Here is a 12,195-nt window from a genome sequence, read left to right as displayed (position 1 = left end):
ATCGTATAATAAAAAAGAGTCGTGATGTATTTCATTGCAAATACATGTTTTCTCCATAAAATTCAGTAATTCTGACAATAAATCATGAAATAGATGCTACAAACTTATCAACATGAATATGTATTAGTTCAGATAGAAATATAATAGGCATAGCATAAAAATCAAAAAGATTATAAATGATTTTAAACTTTTTTAACTGCATTTTATTAACATGCCTCTTACAATGAAAAAATTAAGAACTTTAATTATAAAATGTTTAAGATTTAAACCATAAATTCATTTTGCAAAGTGAGCTCTTGGTTGAATCCTAGTATAGATCTCATCTTCATCATCTTCATTGATATGTATTGGTGTTCCTATATTTGGTGATGATTTTGGTTCTTGAAGAGCTCCGTTTTTGATTTGCTCGCGGTAATCATTCATTATATTCCAAATTTTCTCAACAGCTCCGATTGATCCTGATTTTTGAGATATTCCTCCCTTAGATCGTAACTGAGCAAGTTCCCTTTCGAGTTTTTCAAGTTCTTGTTGCTTTGTTCTGAGCTGCCTTTCCAAACTCATTATTTTGGCGCTGCTGTCCTTTGATTCTTGGATATACTGTGCCTTTAAGCGTAAATACTGTTCCTTTAATTGTAATAACTGGTCATTTTGAGCTTTGACTTGACTAGATGTTGAGGAATACAAGAACATTGACGTAGGTGATTTTGGTGTCCCTCTGTAATTGCCAAATGCACTTTGTGTTGTGAATTGAGGTGTTACAGTCATCGAAATAATAAATTTGTAAAAAAAGGTATCATAATGAGAAATGAGTCCCCCTCTATAAAAGTAAACGGTTTTTATGAATATCAAGTTTACTGATTCTCAAGGAAACTCAAAGTTACAAATAAAAAAAATATGAAAAATTAAATAATCATAAGTATTTAGCAAACAAAACATTATCATCCATAATAGCAAGTATCTTCATTGATAAGATTCTCTAAGAAAAGTATAATAGTGAAAAAAAAAGTGAATAATAAAAATTTCAAGTGATAGAAACTGAAAATTACTATCTAGTAAGGTTGAAAACTTCATAGTGATATAAATGTTGTAGCATTTGGCCGCTTAACAATGGAAAATAAAATTCAATAAAAATAATTTTGGACAATATTAAAAATAAGTCAAGATATATTGATATATGTATAACATTAGAGTTAAACATATCTTCAGAATCTTTTTGTAACAAAAATTAGAAATTAATGTCAGGTTCTCCTGAATTTTGTTCTTCGTTAGCTTCCTCCTCTTCCTGTTTTGTAGTTCCTTGACTCCTGGATGTCTCTTTCCTTGGACTTTGTTGGACTAGGTGATTAACGATTTTCTCTCTTTGTTGGTTGATTACATCGTTAAGTAACTTCACCTTTTCTTCAAATTTTGCGTTTTCATCGTTCAAACTTGAAGCAATTAAATTAAATTTTTCTATTCTGTAACGTTTGTTGTCTTCTATCTCGACCTTACCGTATTGGAGTGTTTTTCCTTCTTTATTTCGCTGATTTAGCTCTCTTTCGATATTGTTTCTCTCAATTTTCTTTTGATAAGCGATAATCTTATCTTTTATGTCTTTATTTGAGAGTCGAAGCTTGTTTATTTTATAATCAAGATCTTTAGCGTATTCATCTGATACTTTGGAGTTTGCTGTTTGTAATCTTTTAACATTTGAAGAGCCGTTTGATTGGGATTCAGCAATTTCATCATGTATTCTTTGTAATTCGCAGTAAGCCATTTTCAGCTCCTCTTGAAGTTCAACAACAACTGCACCTTTATCGTTATTTTTAACAACTTCAATTTGTTCTTCAAGTTTCTCTTTTGTATCAGTCGCAGCTTCTATTGAACGTGTAAGTTGTTCAATTTTTGTCTTGAAACTATTTGAAGCAATTTGATTTGAATTTCCAACTGTTTTATTGATTGTTTTAGTTTTCGCATTAATCTGATCGTGAACTCTGTTCAATTGTGTTCGAAGTATTTTAGTCTGTTGATCCAAGTATTGGGTCTTTAACCTTAATTGGTGAATATCAGATTGTGTAACTTGTGGTTGTTTCTTTTTCTCATGTCCGCTTGAAAGGGATGTTCTTCGTGTAGAACTTGAACTTGTTTTACTCCTGACTGATGGCAATGATTCCATTTTCGAGCTCGACGATTATGACACGTTTTTTGGCACTTTTGGAGATCGGAGATGATGAGGAAACCTTACAAAGCGAAAAAAAGAAAAGAAACATAAATCATATGGAAAAGTTCTGCTTGATTAAACACGAATCAGGTAATTTTTAGGCGAATTTGAAAATAAAACTCAAGTACAAAAGATTTTTGGATAGGTTTATCAATGTATGTTTATTTCATGTATAAGTGCTATCTTATCTTTTGGGTATCTTTAGATGAAATGCAAAAGGAACAAATATATTTCATTTCTTACTAAGAGTTTATGAGTACATATATAAAGGTTCGTATACTTAATGATTGTGATCGATTTCTGGCAAAGAGCAATGAAATAATAAACAAAACATTTTAATAAATAGTAATTTTAATATTCTAACCCAAGTACTTAGGTACTTTAAGTTTTGGATTGAATATCTTCTGTATATCGCTTATATTCATGATAAAAAATAATAACAATAAAAAATAACAATAAAAAAATAATTTCGCACTAATTGGAAGCATCATGTACCATTATGAAGCCCATTAAGAAACATTATCCAACTTTGCTTGTTCATAAGCTTCTTTGATATGGGGTTCAATAACTCCCCAAAAAATTTCAAAGAATTTGTATGTTAGGGTTTTTTGTTTGAGTCCATTGTAGTAAGGGATCTTACAAATTTGCCCCAATTTAAAAGCAAAGTTTCTGATGTTTGAAATCTTATTGAGAAAGGCAAGATCGACGCCGTGTTCTGCTATTTTGTTGTTTATTGCCTTGATGTCTACATTAATTGCATCTGAACTCTTTAAAAATGACAAATATTCAATAGCAAGTTGTTCAAGTCTTTGATTATTGAATGTTATCTTTTGTAGTTCTTCTAAGGTCTTAAAAGACTGTTCCTGAATACTCTGAGATATGTTTGGGGAAAACGACATTAAAAATTATGTCAAGTTTTTTTTAGGATTCAATTTTTTAGAATTCCAAATTCAAGTTGGCAAAATTTTATTTTAACATTTTGTGGAACTTATAAGAGCGTTAAGTGGGGAATCATTTTCATCAATAAAGTTGGGTTTTTGCATAAATTCTGACATGGAAAAAAAACAAAAACTGTCATTTTAACGCAGATAATGATATAATATCATAAAATACCCTTTTCTGAATGATCTTGTATTTCCAAAAATAATTTATATTTGTTTTTTCATCTTCAAAAATCTTCAGATTTTAATTCAAATTTCAAATTTTAGAAAAAATTTAGAGATTTTTAGAAAATTTGATATTGATAAATTAGATTGATTAATCAATTAGAATATTCTGATCCTTGAAATTTTGCTAATAAAAGGATATTTATTAATAAAATTCTTATCTATTGCCAATAGCTCAATATATTTAATAAAATTCATTTCCTTTTCAATATTTAACCTTCAATATCGATTTTTTAAAACCATATTATGAAAACATCTTTGGATGATGATAAGGATTTGGAAGATGTTTCATTAATATCTCAAGATGATCCAAATCAATATACATTTTTCAGCCTACAAAATCATCCTATACATGTTATTTATTCAATTTGGGTAATTTTATTATTAATTTCTATCATAACGCTTCCTGGTTTTAGTTTACTACAGCAAAATAGCACAATTTCTAGTGAAAACAGAGATTCTGGCTTTATTAAAGCATCAATCCAAGTAAATAATTTTCCCCAAAATAATTTTTTTCTGCAAGTCGATTTATGCTCACAAAACCGGCAGGAGTTTAATGCCTCAACAACATTAAATCTTTACACACAGAATTATGACAATTATCAGTTTGGCTTCATCCATAATAATTTAACTCTCACTCCTGTTCAAAAAGATTCGAACTGCTGCATATTGTATAGAAATAATTCATTATCTATTACATCTTTTGACTTTACAGTTCTGATATATGGAGATAACATTTTTCTTCAAGGAATTCATCTTATCATCACTACATTCACTACTAGATTTTTATACCTAATGAAAATACTTAATTTCTTTTTGATAATTATTTCATTTGCATATATATTCTTTATATTTTTCAAGATTTATAATACAGACGAAAACAAAACAACCCACATTACTAATCTAGCAATAGCTGCATTTGGACTTGTGATGCAACTAACACTACCTCAAAACTTTGATTTTTCGAAATCAAAGCAAATTATTCATGATTTCTGCTATAACTGTATGCTCACAGTCTTATTAGTCTTCAAAAACAGTTACGGCAATATATTTTTTATCATTCCATTCGTTGGAATTATAATTTTTATTATTTCCGATAATTTTAATTTCGATTTCGGTACTCTCTACTCAGTATTACTTTCACTTATCTATTCCATTTCATTATCGCAACAAATCAAGTTTATTGTAATAATTTTCTCAACAATTCGAATTTGTATTCATATATTGATCGCACTAATTGTTACACCAACCTTATGTTCGACATTTCCATTTATAAAACCAGTTTTCAATTGGTTTTTTACATTTTTACTTCTTAATTCTTTTTATGAATAAAAATTAATAGTATTTTAGAGTAATTTTTATTAAACAAGTTGATAAACATCAAGCAAGGTTACTAAGTGCATAATGTGCCATGGGTTTGGTATCAAGAAAAATTGGAACAGATATCAATTCTTTATTTGTATCAATTCTATTAGATTCTTCTTCTTTATATTGTTCATTTACTTTGATAATACAAAGTTATGGACTAATAATCGCTCAAAATTCATCAAACTTTCATCCTTTTCCAATAATAGAACATTTCAATGTGATGTTGGTATCTACTTTATACAAGTGAAACTTGTTGAATGAGTTGATTTGGATTGAAGTGATTTTTGTAGATTAACAGACTCTTATGGAATAGTATGTTATATGAAACTGGTGTAATATAAACTCTAGTCACGAATGCATCAAAAACACTTATTGTCATTCCAATTTTTTTTTCTCGCAACGTTAGAAGTGATATTTTCCAAAATTTACAACTATTCAAAATGTCATTTTCCTTCACTTATAAATTTAACAAGAATATAACATGAGCGCTGATGAACAAATGATCCAAGATTTTCCGGGTTTGATAAAGGAGCTTGAGGACATTGCGCTTGAGAGGATTGCTCACAACGATGAAAGGATTGCAGAATATTTATGTACGGTGTACAAGGAACTTTTAGGTTATATGGAAGATAAAACCGCATTTCAAGAATCTTTCAAGAATTTAGAAATTACTGATCTTACAATAAAAGACTTTCGAGAGATGGCTCTCAGACTTTCTAAAAGGACTGGAATACCTTATACGAAAAAACTAAAGAATCAACCAACACTTTACAGATGGTATATAATGTTTTGGCCAGAAATCAAAGATCACATCAAAGATGTGTATAACGAACTTAAACATGGGTATAAGGATGATGAAAATAAGGAGCATGAAAAGAACGATGACTAATTAATTTACAAAATTGTAAATTACAAATTTTCGAGGGAGTTCATCACTTAATTTTTTTTTAAAAATGAGTGCCAATGTTCGATCAATTTGATCTTCAAAATTATTGGAATCGAATTTTGCAATTATCGTAGATTATTTTTTTCCAAAATAAAAACATATAAAAAACAAGCTAGATATATTATAATAGATCAATAATTAAAGCATTTTTGTGATGAATTTGAATGAATTATATCATTTTGTCAAAATTTGCATACGATCATAAAATTTTTACCAATAAATATTATGGCCATTATACAAACATTTGATTTTATTATAATTTTTGTTATTCTGCTGATGGATTTGAATTATTTTAAATCAATTTATAAATTTTCTTCGTAATTCTGATTCACATATGGCAATTAAAGCCTTTTTAAGGAAAACCAAATTGAAAGAACTTGAATAACTATTTTCTGTCAACAATTATTTGAAATTTTCATTGGATAAAAATTTTACATCTTTACAATCATGTAAAAATAATTTTGCTAGTTTATAGATTTATAGTAAAATTTAATAGAAAATTACAATAAAATTTTCGGCTTTCAAAAAATTGAAACAATGATTTTACGATTGAAAAAAACCGATTTGATTTTGTGGTTTTCCTCAATTAGGAGGTTTTGTCACTGTTTGCTAAGACATCTTGACCTGACGTACTCAGTATTCTCGATACTCAGACGTATGGCTCCACTCACATATGATATTTGACCAGAAGAAAGTCACCATCTCTATATTCTTGGAGCAAATTGTGGAATTGTTAAGCAAACTTAGCAGCAGTCACCCGGAGTGAAGACTTTATGGATCCTGGGAGGGAAAGTAGCAATACACTCCTCACTAACACTCAGACTCTTGGATACCAGAAGTTTTTTTCACACAAAGAATTATTTACTATGTTGATTATTATGATGATTTATTCCTCCTTATAGTTACGAATCACTTCGTTTCAGAAGAAAAAATTTTGCACCTTCTTCATATAATTTCCTGAATTTATTCTAATTTCTCAAAGCTCAAAGATTACATTAACTAATTTTGTAATAGTGAGAACAAATTTAAAAGCTCATAAAACTAAAGAAACACATTGGAAGACTTAGAAACACATTAGAAGACTTAAAAACAGTACAGATGACTTAGAAACATAATTGAAGACTAAGAAACAGTACAGATGACATAGAAACATAATGGAAGACTAAGAAACATAATAGATGACTAAGAAACATAATTGAAGACTAAGAAACAGTACAGATGACATAGAAACATAATGGAAGACTAAGAAACATAATAGATGACTAAGAAACATAATTGAAGACTAAGAAACATAATGGAAGACTAAGAAACAGTACAGATGACATAGAAACATAATGGAAGACTAAGAAACAGTACAGACGACTAAGAAACATAATGGAAGACTAAGAAACAGTACAGACGACTAAGAAACATAATGGAAGACTAAGAAACAGTACAGATGACTAAGAAACATAATGGAAGACTTAGAAACACATTAGAAGACTTAGAAACATAATAGATGACTTAGAAACATAATAGATGACTTAGAAACATAATAGATGACTAAGAAATGTAAGAATCAAAATTAACATTTCAAAATCAAAGAATTTATAGTCAGATATTTCACATTCCATCAATGACATTGAAGTTATTACTGTGGATTATTTATCACAGGAAATTTCGAAGTGATTAAAATACTCATTTCATTTGCTAATGTGAATGACGTATACTCTTAATGAAAAAGGAAAAAGAATAAAATCTTCTCTCCAATAATTTTAAATTTTTTTCTAAAGCAAACATTTATAAACAAACAATTTTAGTAAAAAAGATTAATTGAGTATTTGCAGCCAAATGCATTTTGGATTCCCATTAACTCAGGCTCAACTAATGCCCACTCATACCAAACTCTCCTTCCATCAGTTCTTCTGGAAAATAATAATTTAATTATTTGTCCTTTCTTGACATTGACGGGCTTCCGTATAGGAACATATATATGTAGCCAACTTTCACTTGCATTCGTATGAGATTTGAATGAATTCGACAAATGAATTTCTTCAAATAATTTTGAGTCAAACCAACCACAAAAACCATTCAAAGTAGAATCAGTGTCAGCTTCAAACTCAAAGACTTTACTATTGTAAAAATCTTTGGATGCCGAAGGAAATTCAAAAGAATTTATTTCTTTTTCTTGTCCAATCGGAATTGCAGTGGCCATTGATGTTACCCATATGTAATCTAAGCTCTTGTGAAAGGCTTCACACCATAAATAATGAGAATTGATAGGAACTAAGAAAGATTTGAGATTTTGAGGAATTGAAATGGCATCTTTGCTCAAAAAACGATTACATCCATATAGACATTCAGGACAAAGTTCATTATCTCCAAAACTTCCTAAAAGTTCTGAAACAATGATATCAATTTGAAAAGGAAGCTTAACATTGCGCATATCTCCTTCATATAATTTGTACGTCGATGGCCACTCTCTTTCTAGTCTTTGTTTAAGAAGAATTACAGCAGAAACATTTTTTTCTACAATTATTACATTTTTTGCTCCAGCTTTTACAGCACGATCAACAATTGGACCTCTACCTGCTCCAACAATGGCAACATAGGCATCTGGACCTTTCATCTCTAGAGCTTTTCGGGTGAATTCTTCATATAAATCATATTTTGCAGTATCAAACTCCAATTTTTGATATTGCATGGAATTCAAATCGTTTTCAAGTGGTAAAAGGGGAAAACTTAGTCCATAGAAATTTGTTGGCACTAAATCATTTAAAATTTTACCAAGAGAAAAGAAACAAAATGTAAAATGTGGTATATCCGTTTCCACAAATATTGGTATTTGTCTGATAGTCATTTCTTTCAAAAATGGAATAAACTCCTGCTTAATTGAATTTTTTTCAAAGTGTTTTGAGTTGACAAACAGCGCAGATAGTGGTAAAGTACTTAAAATCTTGAATTCTTTTGGATCTTGAGGAAGATCAATTGCTAATGCTATTGTTTGAGAATAATTTGTTAAAGTATGAAGTTTAATGAAGTCCTCAGCGCAATTACATTGACAAAATAGTTGAAGTGATGGATAGTGAGATGTACAATCTATTAATTTTTGCGAGATTTCCATGAAAAGATTAGATTTTGTTTCAATAATGATGTTTTTAATGGATAAATGATCTATTATTTTCATATTTTCATCTGTAAGTTCATTATATTTCAATAAGACTGCAGTGTTGCTATTAATAAGTTCTGGTCGATTTAATAATGTTGAATATAAATGATTTTGAATCGAATTCATCGGAATAATTGCATAATGTTCTATTTCTTTTAAGTACACATCATGTATTTTCTCTAGTTCTTCAACATTTTTAAACTTAACTCCAATTGGTGCAGCCGTCTATTAAAAATGAAATTAAATTGCTTTAATAAGCTAAAATAAAGCACTTTTGGTTAGTAGCTTGCTTCAAGTCGCAAAATTTGAAATTCAAATAACAATTTTTTTAATTAATGAGAACCATTATGATGTTATTGGTAATTTTAGCTTTACCTAGAAGAATTTAACAAATTATCATATGCTGATATTTTGATAATTAAGTTGCTTCATTCAATGAGGGTTAAGTTAACAGGATATTGCTAATCAACATATTTTCAGTCTTTTTAATAGTGCTTGAATCTAGATTATTGACAATTAATTGGATTTATCATTTCCAAAATCATTTGAAATCATAACTCAAGTTTTATATGAGTTTTAATAATTAGGGGTCCATATTTAAACGAATATTAATGAGATCAGGGCTGGATAAGCAAAATACTCAAACTGAAAACATTTTTATTTGAATTTATTTGGTTGAATTACAATTTTCGTCATTCGATACTCTTTCATATGTAGTTTAGTGAAACAAAAATAATTGCATTAGTTACTTTCAATGAACATTCACAAAGCACGTAAGTTCAGAATTTTTTTATGAGGGTACTTTGAGAAGGTGAGAGGTTTACAATTAACAACAAAATATTTTTCCATCTCTATTTGAGAACCCTAGAAGAATATTTAACCAAGGTGATATCAGTAAAAACCGTTTTATCCGCACCATTCAAAATGAATTTTTATGAATTTTTATACCTATCGATGAGTAATTAATAATTTTTATATTAAATTTTTATCAAATAATTTCAGAGAATTCAATTTTTATATTGAAAAATGGCGACGGAACCTCAGGTAAAAGAGCAGCTCATTATAAAAACAGACTCATGCATTCAATACATAGACATTGATCAGAGACTTCAATATGTTTATGATATAGAACAGCTGATTTGGAGTCTTAACAACGATAATTTATATCAATCGAGGGAACAGATCATGAAAATCATCAAAGAACATAAAAATATAGTCAAATTTACACTTAAATGCATCGATTATGTTTCGAATAAACGCAAAAAAGAATATCAAATTTTTGTTGATATTTTCATTTATATATCTCGAGCTTTTAATACAATTGTTGATATCAAAAACAATGAATTTGCGGTCCTTCTCAATTACTATGAATTAAAACTAGCTAAAGACAAGAAAACAAAAGATGTTGATACAATAAAAAACATTGCCCCAGAAAACACAATTTACCACGCAATTATCTGGGACCAATTCGAGAAAATGGGTGATTATTATGTAGATGGTTTTGATCCAAACAAGACCTACAAAGATTACAATTCAAATAAATTTTCTTTGCTTGATTTGGCAGCAAAATATAGTTCAGTAAATTGCTTCAAATTCTTGATCGCAAACAATGCAAAAATAACAGAGAAAACAGTCAAAGCATGTATAGAAGGTGGAAATAATGAAATACTTCGTATTCTTGTTCAAAAAGGTGCAAACTTGAATTTCATGCTTTCAGTTGCAATTGAATCCCATCAAAATCAAATTGCTGATTATTTGATCAGTAATTTCAACTGTGAGAAAATAACTATCGCACAATGCTTAGCGATGTTTAATATTCAAGCAGCATTCTTCCTTTTCGATAATGGAAATGACATTAATGAGACTTTTAATGAAATTCTTTATTTATATTCATCAAAAAATTCTTTATATTCAATCATACAATTCACTATACATTTATAGAACAATTCATTATTATGTTCATCGAGAAATTCTTTATTAATATTCATGTAATTCAATATTTATTTTAATACAGTTCATATTTTTATTTATAGAGTTAATTTTATGCTTATATAATTCTTTGTTAGTTAATTCAATTCATATTTGTATTCATAGAGTTCTATTTAATAATTTATTATGTTCAATTTAAATTTCATATAACAATTCATCATAATTTTATACAGTAGTTCTTCTTGTATTGATGACATTCTATTTATAGTCCTGAAATTCTTTATTTTTATTCATGAAATTCAATTTTTATTAATCAAATTCATTTTACATTGAATACATTAATTTTACATTCATAGAACAATTTTTCATCGTTCTCATGAGAGAATTCTTTTTCAAATTTATCGAATTCATTAGGTAAAAAAGGGGGTTGGCGTCCTAAGGCGTCCTAGTGTAAATTTCTCAAAATTGTGATATTTACATCACATTTTTGAGAGGTTTATGGGCGTCCTAAGGGAAAATTGAATAGCTAGGGCGTCCCGAATTTTCATTCTAAGATTTAAATATATTATATACTTAAGTATAATACAAGCAATATAAAAATTAAATTTTTATTATGTTAACTTATAAGAAATTTTTTTGAATTATCGTTGATTTATTGTAATCTTTCCAGGCTATACTTTTGAAATCAACTTTACCTGTCATACGCATTAACGTAGTAGATGTCCAGGTGTAGCTATTATATCCCAGCAACATTGGTATTTTATCATTGTAAGATATCAAAATGAAGCGTTTTTTCAGATATAATTTTTCGTAAATTTTTCAAAAATAAGATGGTAAAAAAGCCTCGACTAGTAGTAGGATAGGATGGGTTTTGTGACTTTTTTTGTAAACGTAAGAATTCATACAATATCGAGCGATTTTGTATCATTTTTTTTAACATATGAAGTAAAAAATGTATGATTCTTACGGTTTTTATTCTTACGTTTTTGAATAAATCAAGATTTAAAAAATTTTCAAAATTGTAAGACATTTACACTCAGCCCATACATAATGAAATAAAAAATAAAAAATTTTTAAAAAATAAACCATTAAAAAAATTAACATTAATTTTAAAATAATTTATTTTTTTATTCTTACATAAATGACCCAACAAGTAAAACCAGATAAAATAGATTATCGAATTTTAGAGGATGGTGTTCCTGTTTATATTCAAAGATTTAAAGGGAAGCAATATTATAGAATTGTTAATCCTGAATACATAAAACATTTATTTAAAAAGGAAGACTGTGAATTATTAAACGTTAATGAATATGAAACCAATAAATCAAAATTGAAATATAAATATATTGGAAGTGATGAAAGATGCAAAGATAAAGATAAAGTTTATACAGTTTCATATAATGAATGGAAAACCAATAAGATAAGAAAACATTTAGGA

The 12,195-nt window shown here is 28.2% G+C and overlaps 5 protein-coding genes across 5 annotated transcripts, besides 1 other annotated feature; 2 read left to right on the top strand and 3 right to left on the bottom strand.

The window, feature by feature from the left end:
* Positions 1–276: 276 nt before the first annotated feature.
* On the bottom strand, positions 277–765 carry TVAGG3_0058640 (uncharacterized protein; the record flags this gene model as incomplete). The annotated part of the gene is made up of 1 exon (XM_001579274.1): positions 277–765. The coding sequence occupies one exon, from the start codon at positions 763–765 to the stop codon at positions 277–279; it is 489 nt and encodes a 162-aa protein (XP_001579324.1).
* Positions 766–951: 186 nt separating this feature from the next.
* On the bottom strand, positions 952–3,120 carry TVAGG3_0058620 (uncharacterized protein; the record flags this gene model as incomplete). Its single annotated transcript, XM_001579275.1, has 1 exon — positions 1,226–2,155. One exon carries the CDS (start codon positions 2,153–2,155, stop codon positions 1,226–1,228), a length of 930 nt encoding a protein of 309 aa, XP_001579325.1.
* Positions 3,121–3,595: 475 nt separating this feature from the next.
* Positions 3,596–5,812, top strand: TVAGG3_0058610 (uncharacterized protein; the record flags this gene model as incomplete). Its single annotated transcript, XM_001579277.1, has 1 exon — positions 5,216–5,623. One exon carries the CDS (start codon positions 5,216–5,218, stop codon positions 5,621–5,623), a length of 408 nt encoding a protein of 135 aa, XP_001579327.1.
* Positions 5,813–7,475: 1,663 nt separating this feature from the next.
* TVAGG3_0058600 (peptidyl-arginine methylation, to symmetrical-dimethyl arginine) lies at positions 7,476–8,783 on the bottom strand (the record flags this gene model as incomplete). Its single annotated transcript, XM_001579278.1, has 1 exon — positions 7,476–8,783. The coding sequence occupies one exon, from the start codon at positions 8,781–8,783 to the stop codon at positions 7,476–7,478; it is 1,308 nt and encodes a 435-aa protein (XP_001579328.1).
* A 1,071-nt stretch (positions 8,784–9,854) lies between these two features.
* TVAGG3_0058590 (protein ubiquitination) lies at positions 9,855–10,769 on the top strand (the record flags this gene model as incomplete). The annotated part of the gene is made up of 1 exon (XM_001579279.1): positions 9,855–10,769. The coding sequence occupies one exon, from the start codon at positions 9,855–9,857 to the stop codon at positions 10,767–10,769; it is 915 nt and encodes a 304-aa protein (XP_001579329.1).
* A 401-nt stretch (positions 10,770–11,170) lies between these two features.
* Positions 11,171–11,607: a mobile genetic element.
* The last annotated feature ends 588 nt before the right edge of the window (positions 11,608–12,195 follow it).

The sequence above is a fragment of the Trichomonas vaginalis genome, chromosome IV, assembly GCF_026262505.1.
Source record: "Trichomonas vaginalis G3 chromosome IV, whole genome shotgun sequence".
Classification (NCBI taxonomy): domain Eukaryota; phylum Parabasalia; order Trichomonadida; family Trichomonadidae; genus Trichomonas; species Trichomonas vaginalis.
Note: the sequence above shows the minus strand (reverse complement) of the source record. Positions and strands in the feature narration are given on the sequence as shown.